At 47.4% G+C, this 17,926-nt stretch overlaps 1 protein-coding gene across 6 annotated transcripts in view; it reads right to left on the bottom strand.

Moving 5' to 3' along the window:
- LOC135913613 (dipeptidyl peptidase 9-like) overlaps positions 1-17,926 on the bottom strand; it is a 137,684-nt gene that overhangs the window by 14,208 nt on the left and 105,550 nt on the right. For all 6 annotated transcript variants that reach the window (XM_065446146.2, XM_065446139.2, XM_065446140.2 and 3 more), the window contains one exon: positions 5,919-6,030. In XM_065446146.2, coding sequence (XP_065302218.2) covers positions 5,919-6,030 — 112 coding nt within the window. The remainder of the gene's footprint in view (positions 1-5,918; positions 6,031-17,926) is intronic.

The following is a 17,926-nucleotide window of genomic DNA, read 5'->3' on the forward strand; positions in this document are numbered from 1 at the left end:
TTCCACTAAGGGTGGGCAAATATGTTAGCTGTGTTATAAGTGTCGGCGCATGAATAGGGTTTGCTTCCAACATATGAGTGTAAACGTGGCTACCATTGTTGCCGCTCGCGATTTGTTACGTGCCCACGAGTGCTGACGAGAGGAATCAAAAGGCGCCTTTTTGTTGTTGTCGACCACAACCATTATAAAGCCTACAAATAATATAGCTAAGGCTAGTTTGGTTGTAGCTTTTTTTTTTTTTGTCATGGAAGTGCAGAAAGTGATGGAAGGAATGAAATGAGGCACCTGCTTAAGAATGTTTGGTGCGTGCAGACCGCTTGGTGTGTCTTGGAACAGTCGTTCACATAGCATTCGACCGGTGTTAAGCGCGATTAGCATTAGCTAAGACCTGGCACACAACATATCGCTGGGGCAAGTTCGAGGTGCAATCATTACACGGGAAAGAAAAAAAAATCGAATTTTGACGACAACATTCAGGGGTGCGATCATTACGCGAGTGCAATCATTATGCAAGTAAATAGAGCATTTTCAAAAACATGTTTAGTTGAGCATGCGGAGCGCCTGCCAGAATTTTGTGACGCGAACTTTCCTACAATGAATCCTGTAGCAATTGATTATGATGGTATCGTTGGCCTCATTAACAATTTAAAAGTTTCGTCATCATGTGACGTCGATGGTGTAAACAAAAAGTTTTTGAAAAGTATGGTTGCTCACTCATCAATTTTTTGTACGAACTTTTCGGTCAGACTAAATTCTCGTGTGTTGCCTTGTGATTGGAAGGTGGGCAAAGTGGTGCCGTTGTTTAAATCTGGTGACACTCATTCTGTGCTAAATTATAGGCCAATATCATTGACCAGTGTACCTTGTAAGATTTTTGAACATGTTATTTATTCTTACCTGGTTAACTTTCATGAAGCTAATTCTTTTAGCACATCTCATCAGCATGGTTTCACGAAGACATTCTCCTGTGAAACACAATTAATTTCCTTTACTAATGACCTATTAGTAGCTCTAGATTTGGGATGTTATACTGATTGTTTATTTTTAGACTTCTCTAAAGCTTTCGACCTTGTCTGCCATGAACTACTTTATCTTAGGATCAGCAAACTAAATCTTTACTCTAACATTCTTGATTAGATAAAAACTTCTTGTTAAGCCGACAGTAATTTATAACTGCTAATCGATTCTTCTCTCTGTCCTGTCCTATCAGCAGTGCCCCAGGGTTCTGTCCTTGGGCCCCTTCTTTAATTTACGTATCAGAGGTAATTGCAGAGGAATTGCAGAGCAATTGCAGAGGTAACTCCTTGAATGCTTTCTTCACAGCTTAAACTCACAAACCTGGCATCCCTTTTAAGACCATTATTAGTCAGAACGAAACCTGGCAGCAATGAGTCAGTTGCTTTCTACTATGTAAGCTTAAGTCGATAAAAGTGAACAATCCCTTCCTGACAAAACAATCCCAAGTTACAAACTTTCTCCAGAATAACCGCCATGTCGGTTATGCTTTCTCTGTGGATGTTGAGGATTTATTTTATTTCGTCCCTCAAACTGAACATTTAGTTGCTGTGAAGGAGACTGTCGAAAATTCAGGCAAACTCCCTTTTCAGTCCACAGCAGGAGTGTCTGTTGATGATTTTTTAAAGCTTTTAGAATTTTATCTGAGTGTCACTTTTATCCTTTTTGACAGGCAGCCTTTTCTGCAGCGCAATGGCATATGTATAGGGTCCTGTGTTGCACCTATCTTGTGCGACATCTTTTTAGCTCACGTTGATCGCCTTTTGGATTGAGATTTTATTGGAGGCCCGGTTTTAAAGGTTTTTAGATATGTCAATTTTTTTATCTCTATAAAAGCTCGTAATGACACCTCTTTTGAATATTTTGTACGAGAGGTCTTATGTACTTTTAACGACCATGGTAAAGGCCTGGCTTTTACCCATGAACTTCCGCAATATGGCGAGATGCATTTATTAGACCTCAGGCGGAGGATAACTAAGGGACACACCTGTTGGGCGTATTTCCCACGTGCAAAGAAAGAGCCTTTGCCCTATAAATCGTCTCATTCAAAGACCATGAAAAGAGCAATTGGATCGCTCCGCATGGAATCGGCACTTGAAAAGTCGTGCCCGCACGAAAAGCTTTTTAGCTTTGACAATCAGGTTCGCAGGCCTTTGGCCACAGGCTTCCCTTGCTCGGTCCTTGTAGCGGTCACTGAAACCCTCCTCAAGAAATTTGGTCCCCGAAGAATGAAAGCTGCACCTGAACGCGTGAAGACCAAACCTGAGGTGGCGCCTTACACTCATAAAGTTTCACACAACCTCAAAAAAGTGGCCAGCAGGCACAACGTGCCGCTTGTTTTTTCTGCGCCAAACATGTTGACGAAGCTGTGCCCCCGCATGTGCGGTGAAGGTCAGCACGGTTGCAAAAACCAGCATGAAAATGTCTTTGTCAGGTGTGCTCCAAGAGCGGTATACTCCCCTGTCCGGCGGCAAGTGCTATTGGCCTCGAGCTCCACCACTGCAAAAGCTGGCGCCACCGTCGCCGTGACGTGCTATTAGGGATCACGTGGACATAGCGGCCGTGTCAGCTGCTTCAGGAGCGCCGAAGCGAGCTGAAAACGAGAGTTTAAATTCCCTCGTACGCTGCGGTCCTCATTTAGTGGCGAGATTTTCCCGCTTCGAGTGTCTCCTTTACAACGCTTGAAAGCACTACAATAGGTAGTAGCTGCCTTTGAAGGCGCGCAACATGGTAGGCTACTGCTCGGTGCCGCAGGGCCGGACGCACGTAACGCGTAGCCCGGTGTCAGCCTTATTCACACGTAGCCGCATGACAAGAAGCTGCATGGAGCTTGGCTCGCGAAACATAAAACCGGCAAACAGTCATCGGCAACAACTCGGGTATGCAGCAAGCACAGACGCGAGGAAGATTTCTGCTACGACGCCCGGTCTGCGATGTTTTGAAAACGCGCACTGAGACGCTCGCTCGAGTCCGCTGCCCAACTAATGTGATGACAGTTTGGTCTATGAACTTGTCGATGCTATAGATACTGGCAAGTTCACTGGAGTGGAAAGGGAGCGGTAAGAAGCACGTTAAAAAAGAAAGCCTGGTATATGGTCATGTTTGTGTTATCAATTAATACACTGGATTACAAAAAAGAAGCAGGGGGAAATTGCACACTGAGAACACCGATAAACATACAGTGCGACGCAACTCGAGAAATAATATTGAAACGTGCAAGAATTTAGAAGAAAAAAAAAGATTGAATCGTCGCGACGGCAGATCACAGTCCCCGTAGGTATTGAAGTCGCTACAATGAAGTCTCTACAATGGTGGGCAACCATTGTTGCCCACGCAACAATGGTTGCTTGTATAGTGTCAAATGCTCATATTTTGCGGCCTAAAGCTCATGGCACAATGCGAAAACGCGCAGGCGGCAAAAGCGAAATAGTGCGCAAACAAGCATGCAGACGCGCAGTCGGTCGCTGCGAATCTGTGCGATCGCTGCATTGAGGCTTCATTCTATTACGCTCCTTTAGTTATACAAACACTATAAGAGCATATTTCACATAGTTTGCTCTCAGCATTTACCTACCTTTCACGCAAGAAGCCGGTTCGGAAGACTCCATCGCGGCGACCGCGCGCAGTGGTGTTCACTGTATGCGTATTCGGTGAAGAGATAGCGTCTGTAAACGATTCTGTGCTTTCAGTTTGCCCAAGATTCTTATTTAGACAGTAAAAAACTTCTCTCGTTTCGAAAGTACTTACAGAAATGTCCGGGAGAGCTCGCGCATGCTGTTTTCAGCGAGCGCTGACAGCAAAACCTATGAGGAGCACGCCGCGTGATCCCTCATACTACGCCAGCGAGGCGCTTCCGATAGATGGTGACTCCGTAACTCCTCCCCGCCAATACCGGGAAGACAGCATGTTGCCTCAATGACCACTTAAGGGAACACTTTCAAAACTTAACAAACCAAGACAAATTTGCGAATTTAGTTTCGCATGTGTGCCACAGTTCAAAGATGCAAAGGTTCTGGGCAGAAGTGCAAGCGCTAAAGCTAGAGTTTTGCTGGAAGCATTCCACATACAAAAACAGGCGGATCTGTGCATCAGCGATGTTTCAATAAATTTGTACTCGGCTGAGCGCACACTTATGGAGAAATTTGAAAAACCGTAACATATGGCTTTTCATCAATTGGTCATGTGTTCACTTCTTGCTGCTTGGGTGTTTTATCATTTCACTTCCCGTGACTGTTTGCGATATTGTGATAGAGAAGGCTGGCGCAGTTTGGTTGTGCGCATGTGTCGCGAATCTCCTTAATATTGAACCCTTTTCAAAAAATAAACCAGTTGTCAGTAGCGTTTCCTCATCGTCGTGTCATCTTTTCACCATGTGTGCGTCCTTTTTAGCGCTACCATCAGTCTTAAAGAATTTAAAATATTTCTGATTGGTATAACACATGAAAATGAAACTCAATGCGACGAAATTCACACGAATGAAAATTTGTCATAAACTTTCCACTAACGCTCATAAGTATAACATAAATGGTTCCCCTCTCAAGTGACTACTTGCATATACTGAGGGGTACACATTAATTCTAACCTGCCTTGGCAACCACACATTAATTACATTGTCAGTAATGCTAACCGCATGCTTGGGTATCTACGCTGTAATTTTTCAATGGCCCCTTCTTCTCTTAAACTCCTTCTTTATAAAACTTTTGTTCGTTCCAAACTTGAATATGCATCAGCTGTGTGGGATCCATTTACTGAAAGTCATATTAGTCACCTTGAAGCTGTGCAGAATCGTAGCGCACGCTTCATTTTTTCCAATTACTCCCATCTTTCCAGTGTTTCATCTATGAAAACAGCGTTACAGCTTCCATCCCTTTCCTTATGCAGGAAAATAGCACCTCTCTCCTTATTTCATAAGATTTACTACCATAACCCTCGTCTTAAGCAAGGATTACTTTCCCACCCTTCATTCATATCACCTTGTATTGACCATCGTTATAGAGAGTTTGTTCCTCGTTGCCACACTACCACCACCCCCCCCCCCTCCAACACTTTCATTCTTTCATTCCTCAAACTTGTAATGATTGGAACCCCTTGCCCACCTCCACTGTATCTATTCCAGACCCCAGTGATTTTAACAATGCACTTGAATATGTGACCTGATATTTGCTTTGCGTTTTTTTTATTTACCATTTATTGTTCCCACTCCATTTTGTAATGCACCTATGGGTCCTGAAGGTATTCAAATAAATAAATAAATAAATAAACATAGGCATGTAGGTAAATATGCTTTGCATTAAAGAATCCTGGTACAATGTTCAGTATTTCATGGTAATTTAAACTGTTCTGTCATGCACCATTTTACCTGCACTCATTCAAAGGCTATTCATCATGCTGACGCCATTTTTGATAACACTCATTCAAAAAATAACTTTTATGCATCAAGAAGGTCCACGTTTGCTCTGATATTAGCACTGCAGGGTGCCCAACTGGTTTCACATTACAGTGATCCTCAGTATTTTGTTGGTTCACATGTGCCAAGACACACAACCATCACTAATGATGCAAGCCACCGCAGGCAAGTTTTCCACATGGATGAAAAAAGATATCAAGGGTGCAACACAACTGCACCCAGCGAGCTCAGTAACATAGGTGTTGCACTTGCTGTGCTGTGTCCAACCCAATATGCTTATGATGACCAGAGAAAAATAGAAGAGCACGTGCAAGAGATATTGCATGGTTCCTCTTGAATAACAGGTTACCAAAGGCCCAGGCTTTGCATTCCACTCCTAGTCGGCCTCATGCTCAGCAGCAGGATGCCGCCACGGAGTCAGCTGTTTCATAGTTCCTCTAACTGCCAAACGCTGCCCACTTATCTAAATGGCAAAATCTTCACCAAATCAACTAACCATGCGGCCTTTGATATGCGACTCAAACTCAATGCCCCGGTGCCGTGATCCTCGGCAATCCACCACCACAACCGCATAGTTCTCGGAGGCCAGAAGATGCTGCCGCAGATGCCTGTAACACAAGAAAAGAATTCTAACATGCTTTGCAAGTTGGCACAGAACGAAATCAGCTGGAGTGCTTGCAAAAACGATTCCACTCAAGAAATCCAGCACCACTCTTATTATGAAACAAGAAGCTTTAACATGCAATGAGAGGGTTGGGAGTTCATAAATCACAGAACCCCAGGTTCAGTTACTTGTTCAGTTTTTATGTCAGGATAGACAATGCTGATGCCACTATCACCATCGCCACAGTACAAGTCTAAATTAAAAATTGCAGGGTAGTACGTGCCAAAACCACTTTCTGATTATAAGGCACGCCGTAGTGGAGGGCTCCGGAAATTTCAACCATCTGGGGTTCTTTAACATGCATCTAAATCTAAGTACACGTGTGTTTTTGCATTTCGCCACCATGGAAATGCGGCCACCGTGGCCGGAATTCGATCCCACAACCTCGTACTCAGCACCTCAACACTATAGCCACTGAGCAACCACGACGGGTACAGTACAAGTCTGGCAACATTACATGTGAATAGTACCAGTATGCCAGAGTGCCATTCAACATCTTGCAAGCCGCATGCTCCTTGTAATGTGTCGTACATCATACCAGTACGTCACACCAGTACAGTCAACAGCCGATAATTCGGACCCCACGGGGAACATAAGTAAGTCCGAATTATCAAATGTCTGAAAAAACTCATCATCATCATCATGAGTCTATTTTATGTCCACTTAAAGACGAAGGCCTCTCCCTGCGATCTACAATTACCCCTGTCCTGTGCCAACTGATTCCAACCAGCACCCGCAAATTTCCTAATTTCGTCGCACCACCTAGTCTTCTGCCGTCCTCTACTGCGCTTCCCTTCTCTTGGTACCCATCCTGTCACCCTAATGGTTGAACAGTTATCTAATCCGTGCATTACATGACCTGCCCAGTGCCATTTCTTTCTCTTAATGTCAATTAGAATATTGTCTATACCCGTTTCCTCTCTGATCCAAACCACTCTCTTTCTGTCTCTCAACGTTACGCCTAGCGCGGTCCTTAATTTGTTCTCACGCTTCTTTGTCAGTCTCCAAGTCTCGGCCCCATATACCACAGGTAAAATGCACTGATTGTATACAGTCGCTCACTGATATTTCGGACTCCGAAAATTCAAACATGCTCGATTATTCGGTCTGCTTCGCTGCACCGCCATTCTCCCCGTAGACCATAATGTATAACAACTGCCGAAAGTTCGGACACCTTGCAACCTCTTGTCTGATTTTTCAGACACTTCTTGAGCCAACTCGATCGAAAGCACCATGCACCGACTCTGACCGGTGCATGGTTCGACTTGCTGAACGCCATTTTTGTTTTGAACAATGCCTCCTTTCTGCCCCATGAAGTGGCGCTACTGCAAATACCCGCTCATCATCATTGTTTCTACCTGGTTCGTGGCTACAGCAGTTCCGGTCCCAGCTTAGTAAGCCATGTCAAGACAATCCAGCAGCTGATTTGTTTGTTTCTTCGTGCACGACACTGTGAGTAGGCCACATTTTTCGTTTGTGCGACTGGTATCGATGTGACAGCGTGGTGATGTTTACTTTGTGTGCTGTGTCGAGGTTGCGGTGATGCAACGTGGCATACGGAAACATAGCGCCAAGTGTCTAATGGCACTGACAGTGCCCGCGCACACTGCGCTGGGGAATGCCGGCAAGCGGGTGCCGGGAGCCTAGGATTTGTCGCCTTCCGATGTGACGCCGAAAGTGTTCTGCCATGACCTGTGCAGTGGTTCTGCACACCGTCTCATTTGACAGTTTCACAGGTGCTCACACCGCTGTAGTGACATGCGCAGAACTCGATGACAGCGAGATCATTCGTCAGGTTTCTGCTGCACCGCCAGACGATGACTCCGAGTCGGAAAATGACGCACCATATGCAACACTGCCGTCATATGAGGAGCGTGCACAAGCAGTGACTGTGCTTTCAGCCGCCTATAGCGACCGTATGACCCTCTCAGAGATTCAGGCTTATCTGATTGCATGTAAGCGGAACAGCGTGCAACGACGCATTCACAATTTCTTCAAGCCTACTGCCGAGCCCGAATAAGTGCGTGGAAATAAAGGATTTGTTTTTTTTTTTCTTAATCTTCTTTTTCGGACACCTGTTTATTCGGACATTTCCGCAGTCCCCATGAGGTCTCAATAAACGGTCGGCGACTGTACCCTCCTTTTCAAGGACAACAGTAAGCTTCCAGTCAGGAGCTCACGATGGCTGCTGTATGCGATCCAACCCACTTTTATTCATCTATGAATTTCTTTCTCATGGTCAGGGTTCCCTGTGATTAGCTGACCTAGGTAAACATACTCCGTCACAGACTCTAGAGGCCGACTTGTGATCCTGAACTCTTGTTCCCTTGCCCGGTTGCTCATCATTATCTTCTGCATATTAATCTTCAACCCCACTCTTACACTCTCCCTGTTAAGGTTCTCAATCATTTGTTGTAACTTGTGGGGTCTGATGTGGGGATTCTCCCACCGTACTCTTGGGACAAAGGAACGACAACACAGTAGTGCAAACAATCACAAGGGCATTTATTGCACCTTTCATACATCAATGCCTGCTAGCCGAGTTGCTATCCACAAAACATGCCGATGGGCGCGCGACAAATCAAGAAGTCCGACTCACCGCGTCCTCGCAAGCGAATATGTTCGCTCCACGCTGGATCCCAACGCCTGGTCGTTCGCGTGCATGGTCACGCGAATCGTGGCGCGTTCGAAGGCGGCCACGCGAGACGGTCTCGCCAAAGCATCGGTCGGCACGCGGGTCGGCACGTCCGGCCCGCTCGCTTCCCGAACCCCAAAGAGAGCAAGCGCCTTCCTTTCGGCGCCCAAGTAACCTCGCGGCGTTAGCCGCGCAACACTCGCGCCATCTCTCGGACTGCGCCTGTACCATTCCGACCGCCGCATGTGCGGCGAAGCCGCACTACAGGAGACGCGCTATGCGGGAAAAACATCAGGGGAGGCGCGAGGGTCGCGCATCCCCACATCCCCCCAACCTTAAATCACTACATATTCCGGCGAAACATGTCACTCGGTCTCACATCAACGCGCGCTTCGCGACAAAGTAGTACATGTAACAGTGGCCGCGCCGAAGAAATGTCCACACGCTGTCTATAGCATGCGAGCCGACATTGTCCTTGGGTGCACCGCTGGCGTCCGCCGGTCACAGCAGCGGCTCTGCAGCCTCGACGGCACGATCCCAGGCCAGGACTCCGGAGACGACGACGCAGTAGTCGGTACGAGCAAGCGTCGCTCGCGCCGACTCGCCCTGCTGGCGGGAGCCGCAGTAGCTGTCGGTGACCGCCGGCTCTTTTGTCCGCCACCGAGGGTTGCGAGCTGGATACAGGAGGCCGCCGAAGTCGTCGCGCCGAACTGGCCACAGCATCACCATCGCCCGGGGGTGGCTCGATCGTAGTCCGGGGCAGCAGCGCAGACGATGTGCAGTTGACGGCAAACCAGGGGTGACTCCAATCACGCTGCGTAAACTCAACACACTCGGCAAACACTAAAGTAGTGAAAGGGAGAGGAATTCTGCATGCGTATCGCCCACGTGGTACGATGTTCAACTCGGCTAGCAAAAGATCGGGCAGCTACTCAGATGCTAAGTTCACGTGAACGAAGCTCGCTTCCTTGAGTCGAACGAGTAATTTCAATTCGTGCGAGGCAAGATAGAATGAGGGAAGCAAATTGCAACACCTCAACGCCACGGTCCACCAGGTTGTGTCCCTCCACGTGCGACAGGCAGCTTCGTAAAGCCTTATGCCTAAAGCGTCGCTACCCTGACAACAACCGGCATCCAAAAACAACACCCAAGATGGGCGCAAAACAGGCAGCCGCGAGGAGACGTCAGCTCTGTGAGGTGGTCCTACTCCTCTCGGTGCACACAGCATCCGAGTTGACGGCGCCCACCGTCCCAGACGGTGTCGGAGCGCCCGGTGCCAGGCCGCAATACCAGTCAGCCCGTCGTGGCACCCGTGGCCCGCGGCCACCCGGCTCACAGAGCCGCGACTTCATCCGAGTCAAAGAGATAGAAGAAGCTATTTACATAAGAAATTCGGACCACCCACGAGGCTTCCGTACTCACTCGCTTCAGGCTTGCCACTGCTCCGCGGGCGCTCAGCCTCGCTCTCCCAGGATGCAGACCACGTGGCTCTCGTACAAAAAACACTTGCGAAAAGGCTTAGCATGTTCACATGTTCAAACACACTATAGCCACCATCACCTCGCTCAAGAAAGCACGCCGCCGACGCTAGCGATCAAAATTCATGCCAGGCCTACGCTTCGGTTCGAACAAAGGTCTCGAACGAAGCAAAACTGTTAAAACTATCGTCCGATGCCCCAAGAGCCCCACGTTGGGCGCCAGATGTGGGGTCTGATGTGGGGATTCTCCCACCGTACTCTTGGGACAAAGGAACGACAACACAGTAGTGCAAACAATCACAAGGGCATTTATTGCACCTTTCATACATCAATGCCTGCTAGCCGAGTTGCTATCCACAAAACATGCCGATGGGCGCGCGACAAATCAAGAAGTCCGACTCACCGCGTCCTCGCAAGCGAATATGTTCGCTCCATGCTGGATCCCAACGCCTGGTCGTTCGCGTGCATGGTCACGCGAATCGTGGCGCATTCGAAGGCGGCCACGCGAGACGGTCTCGCCAAAGCATCGGTCGGCGCGCGGGTCGGCACGTCCGGCCCGCTCGCTTCCCGAACCCCAAAGAGAGCAAGCGCCTTCCTTTCGGCGCCCAAGTAACCTCGCGGCGTTAGCCGCGCAACACTCGCGCCATCTCTCGGACTGCGCCTGTACCATTCCGACCGCCGCATGTGCGGCGAAGCCGCACTACAGGAGACGCGCTATGCGGGAAAAACATCAGGGGAGGCGCAAGGGTCGCGCATCCCCACAAACTAGTCTGCAGTGTTGCTGAATAGAACAATGTCATTAAGAAACCGAAGGTTGCTGACGTATTCGCTGTCGATCCTTACTCCCAAACCTTCCCAGCTTAATAGCTTGAATACTTTTTCCAAGCAAGCAGTGAATAGCATTGAGAGATTGTGTCTCCTTGTCTGACCCCTTTCTTTATAGGTATCTTCCTGCTTTTCTTGTGCAGAATTAAGGTGGCTGTGGAATCTATGTAGATATTTTACAGGGTATGTGCGTAAGCGGTCTGCACTCCTTGATTACGCAATGCCTCTATGACTGCTGGTATCTCTACTGAATCAAATGCTTTTTCACAATCTGTGAAAGCTATAGAGAGGCTTATTGTACTCCGTGGATTTCTCGATAACCTGATTAATGATATGGATGTGATCCATTATAGAGTATCCCTTCCTGAAGCCAGCCTGTTCCCTTGGTTGACTAAATTCCAGTGTTGACCTTATTCAAATGGAGATTATGTTGGTAAATATTTTATATAATACTGGGAGTAAGCTAATGGGCCTATAATTTTTCAGTTCTTTAACGTCTCCCTTTTTGTGGATTAGTATATTTGCATTCTTCCAGTTTTTTGGGATCCTTGCAGTCGATAGACACTTTGTATAGAGAGCCGCCAGTTTTTCTAGTATTATGTCTCCTCCACCTTTGATTACATCGACTCTTATTCCATCTTCTCCTGGCACTTTTCCCGGTTCCATGTCTTGCAAGGCCCTTCTGACATCATCTCTAGATATAGGAGGAGTTCCTGTATCCTGTTCATTATTGTTTCGAATAGAGTACTCCTGAGTCTTAATGTATCCAAAAAAAGATTACATTATTTGCGTTTTATGGCCCCTGTGCATGGAACAAGTGGTCAAAGAATTGGTGCGCGCACTTCCACTTACGTGTAACCAAGTCTGCCTGTGCCAGTTTTGAGTCTCGCTGTACACCGATGCAAGGACTGTAAAGGCCCGAGCCAGATCCGCATGTGCAAGGCCCCGGAGCACATGGCACCTCATCATTCGAGTCGCTGTTTGATGGTGGGAGAACTAGCTCAATTATTTTGTCACTGTTCAGTTTGGCGCATGTCGAAACCGCGCTGCTGGCGTCAGCAAAGTCTTCAAATATAATGGCGGCAGGAATCAGCACACCGCAGCCTAGCAGGTCATCAATGATGTCCGCATTTGAGCTCATTGTGGTAGCCGGCAGTGCAGCCTCTTCATTTGCGGAGTCGGGCTCATTCGGACTGCAACTCAAGACTCATTTGATGCGGCCTATCTTAACTTCACGAGAAAAATGTGCTTCACATGCAAGCGAATTTGGGCCAGAAACGGTGTGGCACCTGTCTCATGAGCAAGCCTCCTTTCCCAAAACAAGTTTTCCGAGCAGCATGCCCCGCTGCAATCACGATCGAAACATTCGGAAAAATTCACGAGCGGCGAGAGCAGCACTCAATGGCGGGGCACCACGAGAAGCGACATTAAGATCACATGGCAGGGGCGCTGCCGAAGTGTGGGTGCCGTCGGGAACCAAGAAACTTGCCCGCTCGAGCAGACCGTTCTAGCAGATGGCATTTGTAACAGATGACATTTGTAGCAGATGACGTCCACTGCCAGTTTGCAATGTCTCGGGCAGTCTTCAACGAGCTGTTCATCACTCAAGTTGTGCAGTGTCCACTGTTTGGGATGCTAAAATGAAGGATTTTTGCAACAAAGATAAGAGAAGGGTTCTTTGGAAAGAAATTACGAACTGAAACTGAAGATACTCGTTGTCGCAAGTGACACATACTTCCATAATGTAAACGTCGGTGTTGCTCGAATCGGCCATGTTCGTTGGTGCCTCAAAATTGCTGCTTGTTTCAATATGTAGTTTTGTTTGTTTTTTTTTAATGCGAGTGTAAATGCCTCAGGGCATACAGGGGTATGGGATGGTGGTGAATAAGGATGATTAAATGAATGAAAAAAGATTTGCTGATCTAATGTAGTCCAAGAGGGATCGATAATGTGGTCCCTGCGTCCAAGCAGTATAATCGCTTAGATTATGCGGCGAGAGTCCCGCTGCTGCGAGGTGCCGGAGCCTCGTCGGTTTCAGTGCAGGGCAAACCCACAGCAGGTGGTGGATGTCGGCTTCAGCATTTCGCGACTTGCAAAGTGGACACTCAGGACGAGGATATAACGGGCGAAAGTGCAGCCACTTCCTAGTCACGGCAGGAGTGAGGGCATTTGAGTTCCATTCTTTGGAGACAAATTGTCTGCACGTGCTGCTTTCTTCTTTTGCCTCTTTTTCCCCTCGATGATGACCCCACATGGCTCCAGACAGACGGGACGAAACGGCAGTCCATACATTTTGTTCGCAGCGCATGTGTAGGTGTTTTTTCTTCTTCGTTACAACTCCGAGCCAGCGTGTTCGTAGCTTTGTTTGGTCTTGTTTCTTCAGTTAAAAGGTCACGTACCCCGAGCTCTATAAGTGCCGCCGCCTTTCTACTTGAATGCCTAGAGGTGACAAGGGATGCAAGCTTCTTTGAAAGCTGTCCATAGGCCTACTGCATCCGGGTGGCCAAGATGGCGCCCGAACGCCTTACGGCATTCGAAAACAATAGCAGTTGGCAGAAGTGCACATGCTTCAAGCCCAGATCAAGAAAATACAGAACAACCCATTCATTTTCTTCCATGAGGCTAATGTGCATGTACTTAGCAAGACTTTTAAGCTGTCAACTATAAAGAGCAAAAACAGACATAAATGTGAATAAAAAAGTTGTATTAACCCTTTTATACACAGTGTTTTTATTTTTTGCAAGGTTTAGAAGCATGAAAGTGGAGCGCCAGCTTAGTACATCAATCAAACCGCGCAGCTCAAGTGCGCCAAAGCACGGAAATGTGGAGCAAGGAGCAACTCTCAACGACTGCTGAAACCCGCAGCTCACGGGCGCTTTCCGTAAGCAACACTGCATCACAGCGGCATGCATCGTGCCAAACTGAAGCACGTGAAATGAAGCTGCGTCTGTGCACCGCGGTGCCGCTCAGCTGCCACAACCACCGCCACGCCATCACTTGCATGTGAAACAGGCTTAAGACTTCCTGGAGCCAGCAGAGCGCTGTCTGGAACGCAAACTAAACAAACAAGCAGAGCACGACAGAACGCTGTCCACAAGGCAAACTCAACAAACAGAAGGTCTCCTCGATTTGGCTGCATCTTTTGCACTAGTTCAGAAAAGTGCCATGCCAGCGCAGCGCCAGTTCTTGAAGTGTGAGTGCAGCGCGACACTAGCGCTTTCAGTGCAGCAGTCAAATCGAGGACAAAAGTGCAGAAACGTACAGGCCTTCGTCTGCTGAGACTGGGCGGCTGTGGCTTTTCTTTCGTTGGTGTGTCATTATTCAGAAAGCATGACCAAGTGTGGTTTCCAAACCTTTCTGAATCATATATGGCACAACGTTTCAAACGACTGACCGATGTGGTTTCGCGCAAACTTAACGTCGAGGTAGCGGTAAGCTCATGAAAATTAATACAAACGACTGTGACCTGAGGGAAAATCCCTGCTTTCAGTGCACTTAGCAGCAGTTGAACTGGGAAAGCACCCTTAACAAGATGCTGCGTACACATCCTGAAGAAAACTGGCGTTCGTGCTGCGTTACTAATAGCAGGCGCTGTCGATGCCGTCTACCAACACCCACATGGCCACGGAGCCGCATGTGTCATCTGCTATCAAAAGCCTTGCACTACGTGCACGAGAAAAGAACTTGCGGAGAGTCTAGTGCCGAAGTGTACATGAACTCGTGCAGCACAACGTCAAATTGAGTGCCGAAGTGCAGGTGGCGCTAGCTGCACTAGCAAATCGAGTGCTGGAGTGCTGCACCCCCTGAACTAGTGCAGAAAGTGCAGCCAAATCGAGGAGACCTAGAATGGCGATAGCGGACCATGCATGGGGGTGCCGAAAAAGGATATGATAATCGCGATGTTTATGTGACCTCACAATTCAGGCAAACCCCCTGAGATTGTCAGTTGCAGTTAAATCTCAGAGGCGTAAAGTGGCGACCAAGGCAAGGCCTCAAAGATTACCGTCTAGTGTGTAATCTCTGAGGCCATGCTTACTGTATCGTCAAGGTTGTGTAGAGGAGATAATGGTGGCAGAGTTGGCATACACTACAGCCACAGACGGAGTCCAGATAATCGAATTTAGAGCTGGCAGCTGCCCGAAATATTCGTCATCTTTACACATGAAGTCTATGGGGCCATTGGCAGTGCCGCGAAGCTGTCCAGATTACCAAGCATGTTCGGATAATCGGTGTCCAATTTATTGGTCGGCAACTGTACTTTGGTTTCTGGCAGACATGCTGCTGCAAATACTACACAGTAGTCTCTGCCTATGTTTCTCCACATGTAACAAAAAGTACTTACACTATGCTGCAAGCAAAGAAAAAGCGTCAGATGGTATTGTTCGAGCCTGCGAATAACATTGAATGCTAATGTTCTCTGAGGGAACTGGCATTCTTTATTTGTCAAGGCAATGGATGGTAAGCTCATGGACCTGCCTCCCAAACACAGAATTTACCTGGCTTTAACAATTAGCCAGCAATCACTTTGTGCTCATACCTTTCTGCCTACGCTTTTTTAAGTTGCCAGTGGTGGAACAGCAATTTGACCATACGGCACAGATGTTGGTGCAGGCAGAAATCTGATATGGCACAGCGCCAAGCCCTTTGGCGCAGTGTATCTATGTATGTACCAGATATGAACTCAATTTTAAATGAAACATTCAATATGGCTGAGACGGCTTTATGCGCATCAAGAAGGCATTCTGTCTAAAATTACCAAACTAGTTTCTTTCATTTTTAATAAAATGGCTTCTACGACTTAACTTGTGACAGGCACTGTGCATTGTGCAAGCTTCAAGAGAGCAAGAAAAGAAAGTTTGCAAAACGAGGTCATGTCAACAAGGCCACACCCTAAGACATGTGAATAAACCGAAGTTACAGTGAAGACATCCTTAGGTTACTTCTAATGTGCACAATCTGTCCTGCATAACTGTGCCGTGGAACATGTGAAAGCTGATTAAATTACAACCTCAGAAGATGCTCATGCGATCATGTAAAGTTTGAAGGTACCCACTCATAAGCAAATTATATGCCAGCAGTTCAGTACTTGTATTGCGGCACCACAACCCTCCCCCCACCCCCCCCCCAATACAGTAAAATCTTGTAACTACGAACCTCACATTAACAAATTTCTCAAATTTACGATTATTTTAAAAATCCCCGCCAGATTGCCTATATTTTCAATGTAAAAATATTTTAGAACTATGAATTTCAATAGTACAGCGCATATTTCAGAATAACGCACATAGCTTATTTTCCCCTTTATAACTAAGGGACACCAGTATTACGAATTCAACTAAAAGTAACAGCACCGCAACTCTCGCGTGAAACGGAAACCGCGAGTGCAGTAGCTATTATCATCACCATGTCAAGTGCCAACTGCTTCACCACAAACTTCACCAAGAACTTCCCAACAAAGGTTTGTTCATGCGAGATCCAACCATGAATGCAGCTAGTGATGGTGCCAAGAAATAGCAAAAGCAGTTTTCGCTGCAGGAGAAATTGGAAGTATTGCCGGAAATCGAAGCAGCGAGAAAGCAAATCGATGTGTGCAGACAGCATGGCATTGCCCCATCGACCACTGTGACCATTTTGAAAGACCGAGACAAGATTGTCAAACTACACTGGGAATCGCAACTCGCTTCTACGAGGTAATGGCTGCAACTGGGAAACTTTGTGGACCAAGCTGTTCTCACGTGGTTCAAAGATGCCAGACTGCAAAATGGTCCCGTGTCTGGCCCAATGCTCCAAGAGAAAGCCTGCTAATTTGCCGATGCACTTGAAATAACTGGGTTATTAGCCAGTGCAGCTTGGCTTTTTCGTTTCCGCCAAAGGAACGAAGTAACTTGGCAGGTAGTCTCGGGCGAGGAAAAGGCTGTTGACAGAGGTGTGGATTCCTGGCACAATGATAGTTTTCTAGAGGTGGTTGAATCGTACTCTGAAGACAATATTTTAAACACGGATGAGACCACATGTCTTTATCAGCTCCCGCCAGACCGGACGATGCACTTCAAAGGGCAGCAGTGCATAGGAGAGAAGAAGTCGCATCTGCGCGCGACAGTCCTGCTCTGCTGCAATGCAATAGGCACGAAGAAAATTAAACTGCTCCTTATTGGCAAGTACGCGAAGCCTCGCTGCATGAAAAACGTCATGTCGTTACCATACGACTTTGGTGCCAACAAAAGAACTTGGATGACCAGAGAACTCTTTTCCGAGTGGCTCATCAAACTCAACGACCAAATGAGGAGGGACAACTGAAGAATTCTACTGGTTGTCGACAACTGCTCTGCTCACATTGTGAATGTTCGCTTGACACACGTTCGCTTGGAATTTCTGCCACCAAACAACACGTCCTTGCTGCAACGCCTAGACCAGGGCATTATAAAGAGTGTGAAAGCAGAATTTAGTAAGCACCTTGTGCAGCGGTTGATTATCAGCCTCCGCCTAAAGCAGCCGACTGCAATCAGTATTCATCAGGCAGTAGAAATGCTCACAGGAGCTTGGTGGAACTTGAAGGCGTCCATCATTAGCAACCGCTGGCGAAAAGCAGGGCTTGTCAAAGTGCCTGTACAGCTTGAAGATGACCTGCAGGTGACTGACAACAACCCAGGAGACCTGTGGACCAAGGTTGTGGAACTGCTGCCCGCCGTCTCTCCCTTCGACGACTACGTGGAGAGCGACAGAGCAGCACTAAAGGCGGCTGACCTAACAACTGAATAGATGGTGAAAGGAACACTAAACACAAATACAAAGTCCACGTGCACTGTTCACCATTCCAGAAACCTCGCAACACTTGTTTCGTGCAAAGAAACGGCTTAGTTTGCAAAAGAAATTGCATCTGAAGGGTCTGAATGCCTTTTTCA

Source organism: Dermacentor albipictus, chromosome 4 (genome assembly GCF_038994185.2).
Source record: "Dermacentor albipictus isolate Rhodes 1998 colony chromosome 4, USDA_Dalb.pri_finalv2, whole genome shotgun sequence".
Lineage (NCBI taxonomy): Eukaryota > Metazoa > Arthropoda > Arachnida > Ixodida > Ixodidae > Dermacentor > Dermacentor albipictus.